Source organism: Acartia tonsa, chromosome 14 (genome assembly GCF_053477335.1).
Source record: "Acartia tonsa isolate MP-2025a chromosome 14, ASM5347733v1, whole genome shotgun sequence".
Classification (NCBI taxonomy): domain Eukaryota; kingdom Metazoa; phylum Arthropoda; class Copepoda; order Calanoida; family Acartiidae; genus Acartia; species Acartia tonsa.
Window position 1 is genome coordinate 9,485,696 of NC_137273.1, and position 20,346 is coordinate 9,506,041.

At 31.8% G+C, this 20,346-nt stretch overlaps 1 protein-coding gene and 1 long non-coding RNA gene across 2 annotated transcripts; one reads left to right on the top strand and one right to left on the bottom strand.

Moving 5' to 3' along the window:
• Positions 1–244: 244 nt before the first annotated feature.
• On the top strand, positions 245–11,561 carry LOC145305849 (uncharacterized). Its single transcript, XM_080147671.1, has 9 exons — positions 245–639; positions 3,504–3,537; positions 4,123–4,186; positions 4,724–4,809; positions 5,252–5,355; positions 6,924–7,006; positions 7,832–7,953; positions 9,971–10,067; positions 10,468–11,561. The coding sequence occupies exons 1-9, from the start codon at positions 616–618 to the stop codon at positions 10,589–10,591; spliced, it is 738 nt and encodes a 245-aa protein (XP_080003797.1). The 5' UTR covers positions 245–615; the 3' UTR covers positions 10,592–11,561.
• A 6,955-nt stretch (positions 11,562–18,516) lies between these two features.
• Positions 18,517–20,093, bottom strand: LOC145305819 (uncharacterized). Its single transcript, XR_013874715.1, has 4 exons — positions 19,928–20,093; positions 19,404–19,499; positions 18,937–19,030; positions 18,517–18,606 (listed from the first exon to the last, which is right to left on the bottom strand). It is a non-coding gene; the product is annotated as an uncharacterized LOC145305819 (long non-coding RNA).
• Between the last annotated feature and the right edge of the window lie 253 nt (positions 20,094–20,346).

Consider the following 20,346-nt stretch of genomic DNA (forward strand, 5'->3'; position numbering starts at 1 on the left):
CAAAGGTTTTTTTTTTTTGGGGGGGGGGGGGGGAGGGCTAAATCTCTGCTGGGGGATTATTTTTATATTTTTACTCAAGCTAAATTTTTTCATGAATTTAAAAGTTTTTTTTCGGGAGGAGGGAGGGGGTGGGGGGTATAGCGATCAACGCCTCAAAAACTCTTAGGGGTTAATTTTTTGGTGGGGATGGGGTGAAATATTCTTTAAAAATATACATTTCTGACATCTTCTAACCTTTACTTCAACTAACCTAACCTAAAAAAATAGTTTGTTTATGACCTAAATACTATATGATGATAGGATTTAGATTCCTTAAAAAAAGGCTTACAAAATCTGAGCTGGATCTTTAAATCATTTTAGTGGTGAGCCAGATCGGGGTGAGCCAACTTTCCACCAATGAGAGGACAGCATTTCATGAAATGTCGGGCTGTGATTGGCTAAAATTCGGCTCACCCCGATTTGGCTCACCACTAAAATGATTTAAAGATCCAGCTCTGTAAAATTCGATTGTTTTCGACAATAAGGTAAACATCTGTGTGTGTGTAATTTTGCAGTTTCCGAGCCACCTGGGCTATCCTGCCATGGTCGGTAGTGCTCCTGTCCTGGCTTAGAATTATGTACATATACAATTTTATTAAGGTAAATTTTGGTAGCGAAGCTTCTCTTTAACACTGCATAACATACATGTCTGTTAGTCTATAAGGCTATTCTATAATTAAGGTATATTCTTATTTAAAAATTCTTAAAATTAGATTTATCCTACCTAAAATCTTCATCTACAAAAGTAGACAAAGACCAAAGTGTGTTAAAAATAAAAATAGGTGATTATACGATACATACATATCTTTTTTTAAGGGGGTTTCTTTCCCACCTCTCATCTCCCTCATTTTTATGACGTCACATGGGTGATTTTTAACACACTTTGGTCTTTGTCACAAAAGTACACTTCTTGAGTAGTGAATCAAGTTTATGCTGGGAGGGAGGTGACATCTGACTGTTAATCAAGTTAGTACCCAAAATTTTTAAAGCTTGTCTCTAACTCTTTTGTTACTTTTACTAAATCTTGATTGTGTTGCACAATCTTTCCTTCGACAATTTTGGTTAACATCAAATTTTCTTCCATTGTCTTATCACTAAAAATTCCTGAGGTTTAGAATGGATGTCGAAATTACGTGGATATTATGATAGGGAAAAATTTCGTCAATTTAGCTTGTTAATATGTAACTCGTTTATTGGTCAGTTTGTTCATTCAGTAGGAGGGGAGAAAATGGGGTAAATTGGGTAAAAGGAGATTAATTTTTATTTTAGCCCGCTGCAAGTTTCACTTTATTAGAGAACATGAAAATCTGGTGTAATATCCAAGTAATAATATATCCTTTAGTTTTAGAGACTTTTATCTTGATGTAAGAACAAAACGTCTAGTATGATAAATTTTGACAAAATTTTGTGTGTGTATATTTCTTAAAAGGTTGTCCATATATCCTTTTAGTATACAATAACGAAATGGATCAAGCTAGCGGAGAAAAATAATGACAATTATATCCATAAATATCTCAGTATTGAAAGTTGACGAAAGGTCATTCTTTAATTATTGAGTAGCTGCGCTATTAAACAGGTTTAGCAAGGCTTAGAAATTTATGTGCTAAGGAAAAAAAAAGGAAGTTGTTGTTGGAAGCACGTAGATATCAATTGAAAATCATCTATGATTGAATTAAATAAAAGAGGATTGTTATTGTTAGCTATGTTCCTGTGAGCTCTTATCCCTGACGGGGCACGAGCCCTACAATAATTTATAGAACCGAACTTTAGTTTCTCATTCTGTCCGACAAATATTTCATGTAATATACTAAACACAAAAAGATCTTTTTTCAATTTACAGAAAATTTTTTAGTTGAGTTTCTTAAAACTAAAAACATTAAAAAGGTCATAAAAAAATCCACTAAAATATTCCTGTAAACGAATTTTGCTATTTGCACTACAATTGAGAAAGTTATCAAGCTACATTGAAGAGAAGAATGTAAATATTGTCCTCTCAACTGTCTCTAGGTTACAGGGATCTTAAGGATAAGACAATGAACTATGCAATACATTGATATACATCTCCAATGATGATAAACAAAATTAACCTTTCTGTAATTTAATATTATGGGTAGAAAAGTTGATTTCGGATTCAAAAAATTAAACTCAATAAAAGTACCCAAAGATTTTGATCTTACTGGTTATAAAACTTTGGGTACCAGAGTACTTTAGAGTCAGATGTCCCTTTACTCCATGCAACAGAATGACAAAAATAGGCTAAGTATACAATCAGCGTATACTTAGAATTCACATCGCATACTTTTATGACGGAGGTGACCAACAAGCACAATCATAATTTTGTACAATATGTACTCTCTGGCGGATGTCTGCCTGTATTTCATTGGGTCTGTGTCTTAAGATTTCTCTGGATACCCGCTGGGCCGGTATGGTTCCCCTTCTCAGTGCAGCTTCTTATAGGTCTAAAAGGGTAGGTTATAAGAGAAATTCCTCTGGAAAAATGCTCCCACCTCCACAAAGAAAATCCCTATAAAAGATAGAATCTAAACTGCAAAATGGATGGTTGACCGCCCCCCCCCCCCATTCCCACAAGTTATCCAGGGAAGGATCTACGCTATTTACAGGTGTGATTCAATTATCTCAACCCCCCCTTATGGTTAAATGGTCTCGGACAGAAATCCACAATGCCCTCAAAAGAACTGATAATGAATATTCGTTTCTTAAGATTAACTAAATGATCTAAAAAATATTCAATATTCAAAAAAGTACATAAACGAATAAAAAGTACAAAACTATTTTGCTAGTGATTGGTCACTAAAGGCTGGTTATATATTCTGGGCACTAATACAAAAATCAGAGAAGATTTTCTTACATTTCAACAAATTTTCTTTCGAGTTTAAATTGAATATATATTGGAAAGGTTTATTTATTACTGGAATAATTTGTATTAGAAGATACTTTTTGACTCCTAATGTCTGTCCATCTTACCGTAACGCTATGGAGGAAATGTTAATTACTATGTTGCTGTTCAATATTGATAATTTATTTCTTATGTGAAGCTTCTTAATTCCCGTGTTTGATAAAAATCCCCTTCTATACCACAATCAAAGTCACATTTCGCTTCTTTAACCCAATTGCTTTAAGTCCATTGTTACTTAAAAACTTAAAATGGCTGTATTAAGTTTTCTTGATATCAAAAATATATTTTGTTGTCATCCTTTTTGTATAAATATTAGAGTAAAACACTAGAGGGAGAAAGGGTTAAATAACTGTATCACCTCATCGTAACCGCCTTGTGCAACCTTTCTATTGGGTCATTGAAAATCAACCAATGGTGTCGCTTATATTACCACAGCCAAGTAGCAGAAAATAATTTAGAAGCAGACGAAAGAGGTCTTTGAAAAAGGAAGGGAGGTATAAACATCTATATGGTATAAATAAATAGTAACAAATGACTTTATTTTCAGAGAAGCGACAAAGAAGACTGCAGTCTTTCATTAGGTAAATCATGTTTATTGACTTAGAAATATAATGCAATATTTTTAATATTTTATCAAATCTAAGTTGTAGAAAACAGGATTAAATTGGTTCGTTTAGGTAGAAAATCTGATTGATAGATCTGGGGACTTTTGGTCAGATTTTTATGTAAGATCCTAAAGGAAGGCAATAACATTCTAACTATTGCAGACAACTATCCTTTGAGTTTGATTACACTAACTTTATCCGTGTCTATCCTTTGAGTTTGATTCCATTAATTTTATCTTGAAGTACTATCTGTGTTTTATAATGAGTTGCGCCCGTTTTGGGCTAGGTATTCACCTTGTTTTAGTTTTAATTTTGGACTTATGACATAACGGTAGGACGTACAACTTTAAAAGTCATTAGTGTAGATGAGTTCTGGCCGAGATTGGAACCCGTCACCTCTACGATAGTTTAAATACAAGTTTATTAGTTTTGGCACAAAGTAGTTGTTCCAGTTTACAGCCCTCTATGACCTTCTCCCTTTTTTAAAATAATCACTTTCAATTTGTAAAGGGGTGGAGATGGATTAACTTTTGAAGGTATGGTCACATAAAATCTTTTTAGATCCTGAAGGAACAATTTCAAGTCAACCACCCTACTCTTTCAGATCTAGTAGCAATGATTTCAAGTAAGAATTTTATATAACTATTTAACCTATTGGGGGGGGGGGGGGGGGAGGGGTTGTATTATATCATATATCGGTAATATCCTCTTAGAATTTTTTTTTCAATTTTGAAAATTTGAGTACCTCCCCCTACAGCGAACTATGAACTCTGGCCGCAGCGCTCGACTCCCTAGCCTGCCTAGCCGCAGCGCTCGGCCCCATTGCCTGCCTACCCAAATTTTCTAAGAGGATAACGCTCACATCTCTAAATAGCATAAAACCATCTCTGGATTACTTGTGGAAAGGGGTTTTCAGTGCTCAACAGGCAATTTGAGGGAAATACTTATATATAATCAGCAGCAATGACCTTAGAGGTAATTTCAACCATAGTTTTTAACGATAAACTATTTTTGTGAGGGAGGGGGGGGGGGGTATTTTTTTCAGAGGTCGATTTCTCTTGGAAAGATTAAAGTACCCTCTGCTGGACCTTTAAGAAGCATACAGACACGCAAACAGACAGAAAGATAGAACTTATGTTATTGTTATGTAAATCTTTTTTAGAACGTATGACGATGATGAAGATGCCCCGACGTATAAATTAAAGATGAAGGATAAATCTGTCCTCGGGTTCCTGTGGATTTCTGGATGTAAGTTTATTATTGTTTTTCTCAGGGATAAGACAACACACGATTAATTGATGTACCAAATATAATAAACAAATTTACACCTTCTAATGATAAAAATTATTGGTTAAAAAGTTTAAACAAACCAAAAGTACCTAAACTTTTCAATCCAACTATGGGTACCAGTGTAATTTTAGTCCGATGTCCCCTCCCTACCTTGAGCTATTCTGGCAATTACCTCTACAACAGCCACAACCCAGTGATAGCACAACTTTTGTTTGGAAGTTCTAACTATTCATGCTAACGAGTCTCGCCTGTTTATGAGCAAAGGCATTCCTCAATATTCTTACAAATAGTAGACACCAGTAAGAGCAGCAGTAGGAACAAAATTTTTGAAATGAAAATATAAAAAAATTTATGAATATTTATATGAATCAATTGAAATAAATAATATCTTATTTTTCAGTGGTGAACAGCCATTTGAGCGATATTATTCTCAACAAGGACAAGGATATTGTCTGCTCTATAGACAATGATTTTACTCAACATCTCAATATTGTTTCTATAGTAGTAAGTATTCTATGTAATAACAAGTATATTATAGCTCCATAGACAATGATTTTACTCAACATCTCAATATTGTTTCTATAGTAGTAAGTATTCTATGTAATAACAAGTACATTATAGCTCCATAGACAATGATTTTACTCAACATCTCAATATTGTTTCTATAGTTGTAAGTATTCTATGTAATAACAAGTACATTATAGCTCCATAGATAATGATTTTACTCAACATCTCAATATTGTTTCTATAGTAGTAAGTATTCTATGTAATAACAAGTACATTATAGCTCCATAGACAATGATTTTACTCAACATCTCAATATTGTTTGTATAGTTGTAAGTATTCTATGTAATAACAAGTACATTATAGCTCCATAGACAATGATTTTACTCAACATCTCAATATTGTTTCTATAGTAGTAAGTATTCTATGTAATAACAAGTACATTATAGCTCCATAGACAATGATTTTACTCAACATCTCAATATTGTTTCTATAGTTGTAAGTATTCTATGTAATAACAAGTACAATATAGCTCCATAGACAATGATTTTACTCAACATCTCAATATTGTTTCTATAGTTGTAAGTATTCTATGTAATAACAAGTACATTATAGCTCCATAGACAATGATTTTACTCAACATCTCAATATTATTTCTATAGTAGTAAGTATTCTATGTAATAACAAGTAAATTATAGCTCCATAGACAATGATTTTACTCAACATCTCAATATTATTTCTATAGTTGTAAGTATTCTATGTAATAACAAGTATATTATAGCTCCATAGATAATGATTTTACTCAACATCTCAATATTGTTTCTATAGTAGTAAGTATTCTATGTAATAACAAGTATATTATAGCTCCATAGACAATGATTTTACTCAACATCTCAATATTGTTTCTATAGTTGTAAGTATTCTATGTAATAACAAGTATGTTAAGGCAGTCTGTATGACCGATAAGATATAGTAAACGGCTGGAGCGAGAGAGATTAAGTATTAATCTAATGACCTATTCAGTATATGTACAGCTTTAAATACATCATTAGTTTTTTTTTGAAAAATGGGGCAATTTTTTTTGTAGTAATGATAATTTTGCTCTAATGAAAGTTTAATTTGTTTATTTCCATTAATTTTCAAGGAGAGAGAGGACAATAGCAGTTTATTGAAACTTTAAATACACTTTTTCGTCTCCTTATTATTTTTGAGCTGCTAATGGCAGAATCTTACATACGAAATTAAGGGAAAAACTATAGTCCGTTGTCATATATCCTTATTTCCCTGATTTTTTACCATTTATTGGAAAACGAACAAGGGCAGTTAATCTCAGGGATCTTAAGGGATAAGACATTAGGCGATAAATTGATGTACAGTCCCAATGATGAAACAAAATTCGGCAAGATACAATTATAGGTTGAAAAGGGTGTAAATTGCTACGAACCAAAAAGTTTTTATAAATTTACCCAAATTTATTAATTCAACGAATAACAAAAAGTACTCAGAATACAAATCCTAATTGTAAAAAAGATCTTGCATTAATAAAAAATTATATTCATTTATTTTAGATAATGATAATTCTGCCTTTTTTACTTGGTCCTGTTACAATGATTGGAGCTCAAATTTGGTTCTATTGTGTTAGGTGTAAAAGGTAAGATTGGATTGCACTTTCCAGTATGGCTTCGAAACAGATTAATATCCGCTGGATTAGAACCGGTTCTCAACCACAATGAAACTTATATATAGCATCATCTTACAGACAATTTTCCACAAATATTAAAATGAAAAAAATACAATTAATTCCAGTTGTAATAACCAGGGCCTTTGGCCCCTCTGGTCTAACAAAACTGATTTAATCTTTTAATTTTTCATTTTAATATCTGCAGAGAGCTGTCTATAATACGATACGATAAATAACTATTCTTTGTTTAAGTCAAGCTAGTATTGTTTGTATTGTAAGAAGGAACAGAGGTTTAATTTTCTAGAATTGTTCTTCTAGACTTCTTATTTATTGTTCTAACTGCTAGGAGATAATTGAAACATGTTTTTTCTGATTTAGACCCAACCCATATAATTTATTTATCAAGAGGGATAGGGTAACATAAATTCAGCTATCTTAATTGATTTGTATTTTGTCTCTAGCTTAGTATCTCGCTAACTGTTGGACCAGCAAGGCTCTTCTTAGAAGTAAAGCTCCTTATAGGTCCAAGGGAAGGTTTAAAACTGATTTTAAGAAGGCCCCACCCTACCAACAGATTTTGCCACTTGAAAAACTACCCCTCCATATTTACTCTGTTTTATCAATTAATTATTTAGGTCTGTATAGTAGGGCCCATGAAACCGTACTGTGAGTTTCAAATAAAACTTATTGCTTTTTTCTTCTTCTCTGTTCTATGAAATATTTAGATTAATACAGTTGGGTCTATGAAACCATAATAGTTCTTTTCCTACCCTGTTATAATTTTGAATTATTTAGGTCTGTAGAGTTGGGGACATTCAACCCCCAATGGGACAGAATCCCTAGTTGTCCAATACTGCTCTGTCTGGCGCTTATCTACTCAATGTCCTACTTTGCCAATATGATTATCTCAGAAATAGGTAAATTTTTAGTACTCTTTCTTCAAAGGGGCCAGGAAAATAGCTAAAGACCATCCCAAGGCTTTAATATAAATTAGAATAGGCAAAAACCATACTGTGACCTTTGTTAACCTTCCCTGTAAAGATTAACTCAGACAAAAAACAAAATACCTTAATACTTCATTGAATGAGACAGTTTAGATAAGGCCGGTTAGGCAGTTATTAATACCGAAAAGTCTCTCCCTCTATGGATCTTTTAGGATACGACAATAGACGGTATATTTTTGTACATCCCCAATGTTGATGAACATAAAACACAATTACACATAATGTAGATTAAAATCATTGCTTGAAAAGTTTTGACACAATATACTAAATTTTTAATTCTATCTACTGCTGAGGGCTATAACCTTTCGAGTCCCAACGCATTGGTTACAACCCTTTAAAATTTTGTGTTGTTTTAAAATAAATCCTTATACTAAAGTAACAGGATGTTTGTCTGTCTGTTTGTCTGTTTTTTGTCTGTGTGTCCCGAAGGATCTCGCTAACCACTGAACCGATCGGGTTCTCCTTAACAGGGTAGCTTCTCATAGGTCCCGGGAAGGTTTATAACTATTTTCTTTGGGGGTGGGACACCCCCAACCCTCCCAAAATTTAAAAATATCCCCCCCCCCCCAAAAAAAAAAAAATTAATTTTGTTTTTATTTTTTAACTAAAATTAAAAATGATAGGAGGGGGGGGGCAACCCCCCCAAAAAAATTTTTTTCCACCCCCCAAAAATATTTTAAACATTTTTCTTTTAAAATCTAAATTAAGAAATTGGGTAATCAAATTTGACTCCCCCATCCTCAAGTGCCCCTAGCTGGTATAGCATATAGAGTTGATTAAAGAAATGCTTTACTTTAAATAATAAATTATATTATTTGTTCTAGGAAAAATCTCTGTAATTTTAAAAATTGATTTTTTATTACTACGAAGATGCTAATTTTAAAATTTTAATTATTTGTTACAGGAATTCTCATGCGAAGTTTTAAAGGATAATAATAATAGGCATAATAAAACAACATGATACTGAAAATCCTAAATGTAGAAAAGCTTTACATTTAAATGTTCCACCTGAAGTAATTAACTTTTTACATATATAAATGAGACTTGGCCTAGACTTTCTAGTTTTTACTTGCAAAGCTAAAAGTTCGACGGGTTGATTGCTCTAGTTCAGAAATTCATATTATGACAGTTCACTATGGAGTATTTTGGGTGATTTTCCTGAAAGTGCCTAGTGAGCACAGAATCCTCCGCCCCCTCTATTTTAAAATGAACTTATTAAATACGAGGCTTATGATTGATAAACCTTAACCATGTTGAGTTGAAACCAGCTACCAAATATTTTATCTAGATGTAATAAAATCAGATGTGTTTCTGTTTACAATGTTGAAAAATCTTCTTGGAATCATCCACTAACTATTTTATTTATGTTTAGATGTAACAAAATCAGATGTATTCCTATTTCTAATGTTAAATATCTCCTTGGAACCAGCCCATAGACGTCCAGGGGAGGGGGTAAAGGGGTGATTACCCCCCCACAAATGAATTTGGATTTTCAATTTTTACCCCCCCCCCCAAATAAAAAAAATGTCGCTATAAAATAAAGATTACCCCCCCCCCCAAAAAAAAATGAGCCTACGGTACCCCAAAAATTTTTATTTTCAAAATTTTACCCCCCCCCCCCAAATAAAAAAGCTTTGACGCCCTTGAACCAGCCACAAACTATTTTATCTTTATTTAGATGTAATAAAATTAGATATGTTCCTGTTTATAATGTTGAAGTATCTCCTTGAAACCAGCTACTAACTATTCTATCTATGTTTAGATGTATTAAAATTAGATATGTTTCTGTTTACAATTTTAAAATATCTCCTTGGAATCAGCCACCAACTATTTTATCTTTGTTTAGATGTAATAAAATTAGATATGTTTCTGTTTACAATTTTAAAATATCTCCTTGGAACCAGCTACCAACTATTCTATCTTTGTTTAGATGTAATAAAATCAGATATGTTCCTGTTTATAATGTTGAAGTATCTCCTTGGTACCAGCTACCAACTTCTTTCACCGATTGCCGTCTTAATTTTCAGGTAAATTGTAGAATTTGAGGGATAGTTCAATAGACGATAAATAATTCTCCACCCCAAAAAATATAATAAAAAGAACTGCTTTAATACTAAATTTGTTTTTACTATTTTACAAAGGCTTTAAAAAAAACTAATGCTACTTGTACAAAAAGTTTCTAGCAAGCAGAGAAACACCCTTCTCCTTGTTTTAAAAATAATTTAAGTTTTTTCTTTAAGCGAACCCTTACTAGGGGCTGTGACCCTACGGGGCCCTCTGTATCCAATATAGCTTAACCTTACTTGACTTGGGGTAATAACCAACAAATACCTCCTTATTTTCACTTTATTTTAAAAGAGGCAGGTTGTTTTCTGTGCTCGACTAGGCACTTTAAGGGAAACCACCAAACTAATCTTATTATTTCAGATCTGACTTATGGGAAACATGTGTCCGATTATACAACAAGAAATCCAGAACCAAATCATTAAAAAGTATTGAAATAAGCTCGGACGAAATTGTTAAAGATACCAATATTTCTCAAGATATTTAAGCTTTCAGCAAAGCTCAGAAGCCGTACAATTGTTAAAAGTATGCTAGAACAGCTGATTTGCAGCCTCCAATGGCGGCTGAAAGGTGCAACTTTCAATGAATTCTGATTACTGTTTTTGTTTAGAATTAATGTCTTCTGTAATTAAAGTAAACACGAAAGTTTTGTCTTGTTGGAGAAAGTTATTTAATGCTGTTTAAACTTAAAACTTTTTGTAAATGCCTTAAATTAAAGTTTTATCTTCTATTGACATAATTTTTTATTAGATCTATTTTGTCTACATAAACTTATTTTTATTATTAATTTTCAGGTTTTACTGAAAATTATTAGTTCAATTATTAGTAGCGCGACTACTCTATACTGTTGTTATTGATAATTTATAATGCTGCGCTACTTATGGACAAAATTGTCCTTGTTATGATGATGATACAGTCACCTTAGGCATTGCTAGTCAAATTAAAATAAAATGCCCTGTCATATATCAAAACAAGACGTATGTAGTCATAATGCCATTAGAATATTGTATGGCTGGCCACTACCACTTTCCTTCAATTGTCAATTAGTTGATGTAAATAATTTTAATGATATCTTTTACAGTATGGCTCCCGTTTCATTTTAGCTGTGTTAATAACGATTCTAAGCAATACTGAAAATTCCTTTATCGTATTATAGAGTATTCAAAAAAATATTCTTTTAATTGGTATGGTATTTAGGTCCTTCGGGGCATACAAAGAAGGAATTAATTATACATCTTTTTATCTAACATTCTGCAGAAGACTGTCTTTAATGCGATGCAATAAATAACCATTTCGGCATGCAAATATTAAGTCAATCATTGCTACTTTTAATGGATGACTTATAGTTAACAGGGTGTTATAAATTTGTTGTTGTATATACATTTAGATTTAATTATTTGTTAAAATGTTATAATGATTAAAGTTCTTGTTAAAATAAATATTTTACTTGCATATTATCAAAATTGTTTTATTATTATATCCTTTCTATAAATGTAAATTTTACAGTATTTTTATTTTTCAGTTAAGATCTGCTTGAGTTCTCCACATTCTTTGCTATGGACTAAGCAACTAGTTGTAAATTTTGAATAAATCATTTTAATTCCCAATAATAATTTAACAGTCAAAGAAGGGTGAAAGATAAAATTAGTTTATCAAACGGTTTAAAAGCCGTGATAGAAATATGATTTTTATGGCGTGATTGTAGATATTAATTATTTTCCATTGTCATGTCCCTTCAATTGTGACATTATTTAATAATTTAACCAATTTAATCAAATTGACTATTATAATATAGCCTATAACTAACTAACTTTTTAAATTTGGTAATTATACATACACTTGATTTTTTATTATATACAGCCGGGCGGGCACAGAATGCAAGCAAACCTTGTAGGGTCATCCAGGTAGAGCGCAAACTTTTTGCTATGCTTTTAGAAAGTATTTAATTTATAAACAAGAAGAGTTTTCATAAAAATATTTGTCTTAAAATACATGAAGAAAAGAGAAGGGGTTTGATTAGTCAAACACCCCTCTAGAGTCCAGCCATCCAAGATAGGTTTGTTAACAAAGTTTTTTTTTGTGCAACTCAATGATTAGAACTAGCTTTTGTGCACAGATAAAAGAGAGAGAGAGAGAGAGAGGGAGAGAGAGAGAAAATAAAAATTTTTAAATTTAAATTTCATGGACACTGACTTTTTTACGAGGATAAGTTTGTCCAAATTAACGCACTGTTTATGCACAAGACATTCTCCCTACTCTTACTACTTGGTATGATTTGCATCTGACATAGCAGAAGTAAGTATGAATTTTAACGTCTTTAGATGTGAGCTGAGATTCAATCCTATCACATCCACAACGTAATTACAATATTCATTATGTGGTTAAAGTTAAGTTTAAATGCAAGAAACAATTAGGAACACAAATAATCCATATTCCGGACACTTTTTAAAAAGTGCATACATAGCATATAAAAAGATTCTTACATAAAATAAAAACTTTTACTCAGGCCAATTTGTCATTTTTTTGGGCTAAAGGAATGGTTGATTTTAAGTTAATTTTTTCTGTAGCTTAAGATTTTAATAACAACTGAAACGCCTGAGGCTTCCATTTTGGAGAAGCTTCACATATGTCCCGAGATGGCTGGATGCCAATTTAGTTTTATTTTAGTCTTAGTATTGTTTGGGCTTTTTTATGCTTTTTTCTTCCCTCAGATGCTAGGGGCACAGCCGGTTGTATTATATAAAGTCGATTTGTCTTATCTGCTAGTCTCTAGTTACCAATTAAAGTTTTTTTGGGGGGGTTGGGGGGAGAATGCAAACACCCCCCTTCAAACTTTTATAAAATGATGATTTTCGAGCAGCTTTGAAATATCTTTTTCGACCCGTCATACCGTCTTTTCATCCCTGAGAAACTTTACTAACTTCATCAATGTAAAATCTTATAAAGAACAAGAACTAATTATGCCTGAACAGGATTTTCAAAGGCATTTTTTGCATTATAACAAGGGAAGTGCAAGCGAAAAGAAGCGGAGCTTTAAAAATGAAAATTTAGTTATTTATCGCCTCGTATTAAAGGAAGATTTCCGAAGATATTAAAATAAAAAAAACGGTTTAGATTTTATCATTGTATTTTAATATTCGTGGAAATTTGTCTTAGATAAAATTCTATACAGGATTTTTCATTATGGCTGAAAATTGGTTCCAATCCAGCGGATAATAATTGGCCAGAAGGCTGTATGTACATATTTTGATTATAGAAGCCTTTTTTGTTTATTTTTAAAGAACATTTTAATATTTGGATAAATAAACAGATAACTGGTACATTAAAATCTCAATAATAATTAAATTAAAGTAACAAAAGAGGTGTAATTTATTTTGCTTTTATTACCCAATTCATTTTCCATTATGGCTTCCGACCGATTAATATCTGCTGCATTGGAACCGATTCTGAAAACATAGTATTACAGACAATTTTCAACGACTTAGCCTAGGCATTCAGCCCCTTGCAGGGGCTAACAAAACTGGTTTATCAATTATTCATTATAATATCCGCGGAAAGCTGTCTATAATACGATGTAAAAAAATATTAAACAACTATCAAATTTACTTATTTACATACAGGTAGACTTCAACAAAGCGATTGATGGAGAACCAATTTTCTGTACACTTAACTTTAAATTCAACTAAAATATGTAGAGGCATTGACAGAGATTAAATTTTCAAATATAATTTCAACGGATAATAATTACCATATATTTATACAAAGTTGAACTGAATCCTTTTTATAAAAGTAACAGGATGCCTGTCTGTCTTAAAGTTTTTAGTGAATTATCTCGCGAACTACTGAATCGATATGGCTCTCTCTTGCAGTGAAAATAAAATTAAGTCTTGTGATATTTTTAGTATGTCCAATCAACCCCCTTCCAATACATGGGCTGATACTGAAAATAAAATGAGGGGCGAAGCCACTAGCGTATAAACTAAAAAATCACAAAAAAGTTGTATTTTCCGAAGCCTTTTCCCCAACGAAGGATAATAAATATGTATGAAAGTTTTAACATTTGAAACGCGGATTTATAGATTTTCCCTAATATCTTTATTTGACTAATAACCTCCCCCCCCCCCTCACTGTATATGTAATGCTATGCATTTCAAAACACTAAAGAACCTTTATGTCGTTAAGTCGACATCTTAGTCAAATTTTCAAAACTTCGGGTATGGTTTCTATCGACTAAGCTATATAACATTAAATATATCAAAGTGCCCATAGTGGACAAATCTTCAGCAATCTCAAGGGATAAGATTTGTATTTAGTGTGAGCCCCCAATCATTTTACAAAATTATATTAAATTTCCACCATTTATGACATTAAAAAATTGGTTGTAACTAACTCATTAACGACATTCCATTAAGGTGGGGGGAGGGGGGGGGGGGGTGTAATTATGCTCCCATTGATTAATAATATATATACCCTTGATTCCTGCATAATATTCATAGAAGAATCAAAATTCAGATTGCTTGCCGTCAATTTCAATATATTTCAGGGTACAGAGAGTAACTTTAACAATTCGATTCTACTATATATATCAGGAAGGGAGGGGACATTGGACTGCATTTATTTCACTGGTATCCAAAGATCAATATACAAATTCACTTATTTATTGAGTTCTTTAACTTTTAATCAAATTTTAAACGGTTAAATTAAATTTTTCAACCAATAATTTTCATCTACGAAAGGAATAATTTTAAATAATTTGGTACGGGTATCAATTTATTGTCCATTGTTTTATCCCTTAAGATCCCTGATTATAAGTATAAAGTAACAGAATATTTGTGACTATATGTTTTTCTGACTATATGTTTTATTAACAGATGTATTAATCAATCTTTCCAAACTTCAATTGAACTTTTAGAAGTAGAATAAAACATAAGAAACTCATTAAATTTGTTACTTTTCAGTTTTTATGATATTTTAAATAAAGTAAGAAATCAAATAAGTAACACTGCAATAACAAGGTATGAGGATTTGAGGGAGAAAATAACAATAAAGTAGAGAATCACAATTAATTATTTACTTTTAACCAATTTATGTTTTACAACTTTCAAATGTGTCAAAAAGAAAGTGACTATCAAACGTTGAGATGTAAAGGCATTCTTCTTATAAAGAGTAGCTTTGCTACTTATAAAACGCATGAGGATCATTACCTAAAATTTAAAGTAATTGTGTGTGTGTGTGTTTGGTTGTGTGGATGTGTGTGTGTGTGTGTGTGAGTGTATATGTGTGGATGTGTAATGTGTATGTGCATGTGTATGTGTGTATATATATGTGTGTGTGTGAGTGTATATGTGTGTGTATTTAAGTATGTGTGGGTGTGTTGTTCTAAAATATGTCCTAATGCCATTTTCCAAAATGCAATACAGAAAAAGTTCCAAGTAGGGTTGGAGGGATATGTTTAAGGAACCACAAGAACAATTATGTCTATATGCAGCGCAGCAATAAAAAGCTGACAGCTTTAAATATCTTAAATAAATTAATGCTTTAATATTGTTAAAATAAATTATCTGTTTGTAAGGGTTAATGTTTTAATCAATGACAAGTGATGTAAGTAATATATTTGTTAGAATCTGTTAATAAACAAGAAATATTATCGGTGGTTTTCCACAAAGTTCCTATCGAGCACTAAACCTCGACCCCCCCCCCCCCCCCCATAATTTGATAATAAGCCTTACCCTTCAGGGCATATACCTGCGTGGTTGCCCAGCATCCAATCTAACCCAACCTAACCTTTTAATAAACAGACAAACTAAACAAAAACCTCCTTATTTTCATTCGTCAAACGTCAAATTATCAAACGCCAAAATACCACTTAATTCAATTTTTTTTGAAATCTTTCCCAGTCCTAGTGCACTAGAGGAACCCGGTATTAGTGTCGGACTGATTATGACGTAACAAAAAAAATTAGCCAATGAGAGGACATTATTGACCAATGGTAAAATTCATAGTAGCCTCTCATTGGCTAATTTTTTTTGTTACGTCATAATCAGTCCGACACTAATACCGGGTTCGCACTAGAGAACACGGATAACAACAAATATATAAAAGCGAGGCCAAAAAATTTGGACTTTAGAACAAACGCACATTAGCAAATATAGATAAAGAAATAAATATTATTTAGAAGTCTATGTTTATATGTCCTTTAAATGCTGGTTGGTTAATTAGAACTTACTTACAACTTTATATGTTCTTAAAGAGTTGCGTTGCTTAAAAGACTAATCCTAATTGTCCTGGGAATCATTATTTAAATTAAAGCTAGGTTTATAAAAAAATCTTAATATTCAGAATGAGTTTTTGATACGATAATGATAATCGAGTTTTTTATACAAAATGATAGAACAAATATAACTCTTCTATTAGAGCTATGCGTTACAGACTGACAGACGGATGAACATACTTTACTTGTAGAAAAAGCTTCACTTAAAAAAAGTTGTGGATGCACAGTACAGGAAGTTTTGCAGGACCCTCATGGCAAGGTTATACAGGGACAGAGATGGGTTCTTAAAAAAGAATGCCGCTTTTTTTCGACATTTTTTCGACATTGATTGATTGAACGAAGACGATATCGTTTTACAGAGTATACAACTTAAGAATTCAAAATTTTAAAATTATTATTTTAGCCATTTGTACAATGTCTAATACAGCTCTAAAAAGTTGCATTAATTAATATACAGCAAAAATGGATTGAAGATAATTTGTTTTTCTTCTATGAAGGCCGTACCAACAAAAGCGAATTATACAAATGGCTAAAATAATAATTTTCAAATTTTGAATTCTTAAGTTGTATACTCTGAATAACGATATCGTCTTCGTTCAATCAATCAATGTCTAAAAAATGTCGAAAAAACCCATCTCAGGGGACATATACATACCTCCAGAAAAAACTGTTTTGCCACTAACCTTTCTACCAGTTAAAAATAACATTTTAATTTTAAGAGAGAATCCCAAACTTATACAACGTTATTTCCAGTATGCATAAGAAACGGTTCTCAGACATATTGAAAAATCCTGCTTAATATCATATTATAGACAATTTTTCTTGAATAAAAATCATAAAGTTTTTACCAGTTAAATTTTAATGTCCATGGAAAGCTGTCTATAATAAAATGCGATAGATAACTATTACAGTTACCAATATTCTAAGCTTAAAAATTTTTAATTATTAGTGCATTATATTTCACTGATCCTTGAAAAAAAATAATTTTATTTTTTGCAAACAACTCATAGATTTTCTTCTGGTATAATATCCCTCTCCTTGAGGTTTAGGCATTCAATGGGAAAAATCTTTAGCTAATTTTCTCAGTGATAAGGATCTTAATTTTTTATCCCCCCACCCCCTCCTCCGTAAGAAGCTTAAAACCTGCCCAGAACCAATCTGTATATTTATTATATTTACTAACTGGACTTACATTCAGGTAGGGACATTGGACTGTTAATTACACTGGTACCCTGAGTTTTGTTATCGTTATCTTATTCATTGGGTTTAAGACTTTGGGTATTTTATTGTATTTTGATTGGTTGGTTCCAAACAAGTGGTGTCCAAACATTTCAACCAATGGTGTTGATCTATAAAGGAGTAAATTTGTTTATAATCATTGGATATTTATATCACTTTATCTTTTTTGAATTTTAATAGTTATATTATTAAAAGCGAAGCTTTTCTATAATTAGGGTCGGTCCGTCCGTCCGTCCGTACGTCCGTACGTCCGTACGTCCGTAACGGATAGCTTTTTTCGTTGATTTAGGCATGTTAGAATTGTCCTATCGATTTCAAATTTTGCATGGTGATTCCTTTAATAGTTAGGTACGATTTAGAAAGCGTAGCAACTCTATAATCATCACCAAAATGTCCGTACGTCCATTTTAAACATGTTGATTTTTTTTACTTTTTTAAATAGCTTTTTTCGTTAATTTAGGCATGTTAGAATTGTCCTATCGATTTCAAATTTTGCATGGTGATTCCTGTATTAGTTAGGTACGAGTTAGAAAGCGTAGCAACTCTATAATCATTACCAGAATGTCCGTACGTCCATTTTAAACATGTTGATTTTTTTTTCATTTTTAACAACAAATTTGTAAGTGACCTAATTATCCGATTAGTCTGATTTTTGGTATACTGATTCCTTAGACAACAAAGTACAATGTTATAAGCGAAGCAACTCTATAATCAAGTCCTAAAAATGTAAGTATGTCCATAATTATTATCCTGTATCAAGCAGTTTTTCAACAAATTTACTTACAATTTTGCTTTGACTCTTATACATTCGCATTCTGATTATTAAGTTCTGACATTATACAAGTGTTAATGTCCGTTTGTCCTACCGTTTCAGAGCTTCGCTTTTATGGATGTTGTCATCCTTGTTATAATAAAAACAATTAGATTAAACAATTTTTTCAATAGAAATACATAAAGCTTTTAATGATGAAATAACTTTTACTGTTTCACACCTAAAAATAAAAAAAAATATGAATAAAAACTTTTAAAGTATAGCTTCGCAACCGATTAATATCTGCTGGATTAGAACCTGTTCTCGGCCAAACAAAAATATCATGTACATATAGCATCGTATTACAGAAAATTTTTCATGAATATTAGAATATCAAATGTGTTAGCCTGGGACTTCAGCCCCTCGGGGCTAACAAAACTGTTTATTTATCAAGCAATTTGTAACAATATTTTGCTTATCAAGGTTTGACAGTTTGCATGTTTCTTTGTCCTATCGTCTGATTTAAGAGCTTTGTTTATTTTTGGATGTTGTCATCCTTGTTAAATTATACCTTAGTTGTATCGTTGAAAAATCTTCTAAAATCTGTTGTATAGTTTCTCTAGCATATTCATCTGATTCCTTTTTTTCATCAACAACAATTTCTTCTAAATGTTTGAAAATTGCATTGATGAAAAAAAAATATCACATATATTAAGCCTTCAACTTTTACGCCAGTCAAGAATGATCAAATGTTATTTTTTGTTTTAAATAGTAATTTTAAATGTCCATCTGTCAATTTTCCCATTGTGACATAATTATCAGGGTTCTTAAACTATGAGACAACGGACGAAAAATTAATAAAAATAGTTAACCATTTTGTTGACATATGTTTATTAGTTGACATATATACCCAAAGTTTTTGAGCTAACAAATCAGATAACTTGGATGTCCTCTAAATTTTAAAATCATAATGAGAATGGAGGAATATTTATAATTATCATCATTTGTCCTATACTTTTCCCCCCTGATTTTTATTACCTTTTCTACTGATTTTATTGGCCTCTTCGATTTGGGTGTCTGTGATTATATTGTTTTCATTTATTTCTTCTAAGTTTTGACTTTCACCATTCATACCTAGAATAATTATTTATCGTATCACATTATAAACAGCTTTCCGCGGATATTTATGGTTAAAACCTGTTTTGTTAGTCAAGAGGGGCCGAAGGCCCGGGCTAACAAAACTGGTATTAAATTTTAAGTTATTCGTCCCGCCGCCGGCTAAATAAAGATATCCCCCATATCTACGCCCTTTACCCAATTCCATCCCCTAGGACTAGGAGAATGAACTGACAAATAAATAAGATTCATATTAGCAAGCTAAATTGACGACAATTTTCCCTGTTAATAAATCCACGTATATCAATGTGTCAACCATAAACTCAATTTAGATGATTATTTCTCTTTCTTTGTTAAACCAAATTGATGGCAGTAGGTTGACCCTCAACCCTAATCACTAAAGTACCCATAAAAGCCTCTAGGGTCACTATAGGGTGTGTTGATACCTTGTTCAATGTCATGAATAAGTATTTGATGAGTCATAGTTTCTACTTCTTTCTCATCTGTTTCTGAGATATTTTCTTCAGTATCACTTTCCAGATCTGTTAATTTACAGAAATAAGGATTTATATTCTTCTTTTTAAAAGATTGGGTACTAGAATTCTGCTGAGTATTTACTCTTTAAGTAGACTAAGCTGAAAATAATTAACAAAAACAGTAGCAAAAAAAGTTCAAACCTTACAAAACTCAGCGTCGTTACTACTTCCTAAACCTTTTCTTATATTTTTGAAATTTAAATCTTTGATTATCTAAACTTCCATAGCAATTTTTCTCGACAAATCTGGTTTTGACAAATGAGCTAGAACTCCAAAATTGAATTATTTCAATATTTTCATGTCTTGTCCATATCCTTAGTTACTTTAAA

Bases quoted from the DNA above. Each gene is read 5' to 3' on its own strand.
- LOC145305849 (XM_080147671.1), top strand. From the start codon at position 616: ATGTACATATACAATTTTATTAAG. The intron at 5,356-6,923 runs GTAAGTATTCTA...CATTTATTTTAG, and splicing joins TCAATATTGTTTCTATAGTA to ATAATGATAATTCTGCCTTT. The intron at 10,068-10,467 runs GTAAATTGTAGA...TTATTATTTCAG, and splicing joins ATTGCCGTCTTAATTTTCAG to ATCTGACTTATGGGAAACAT.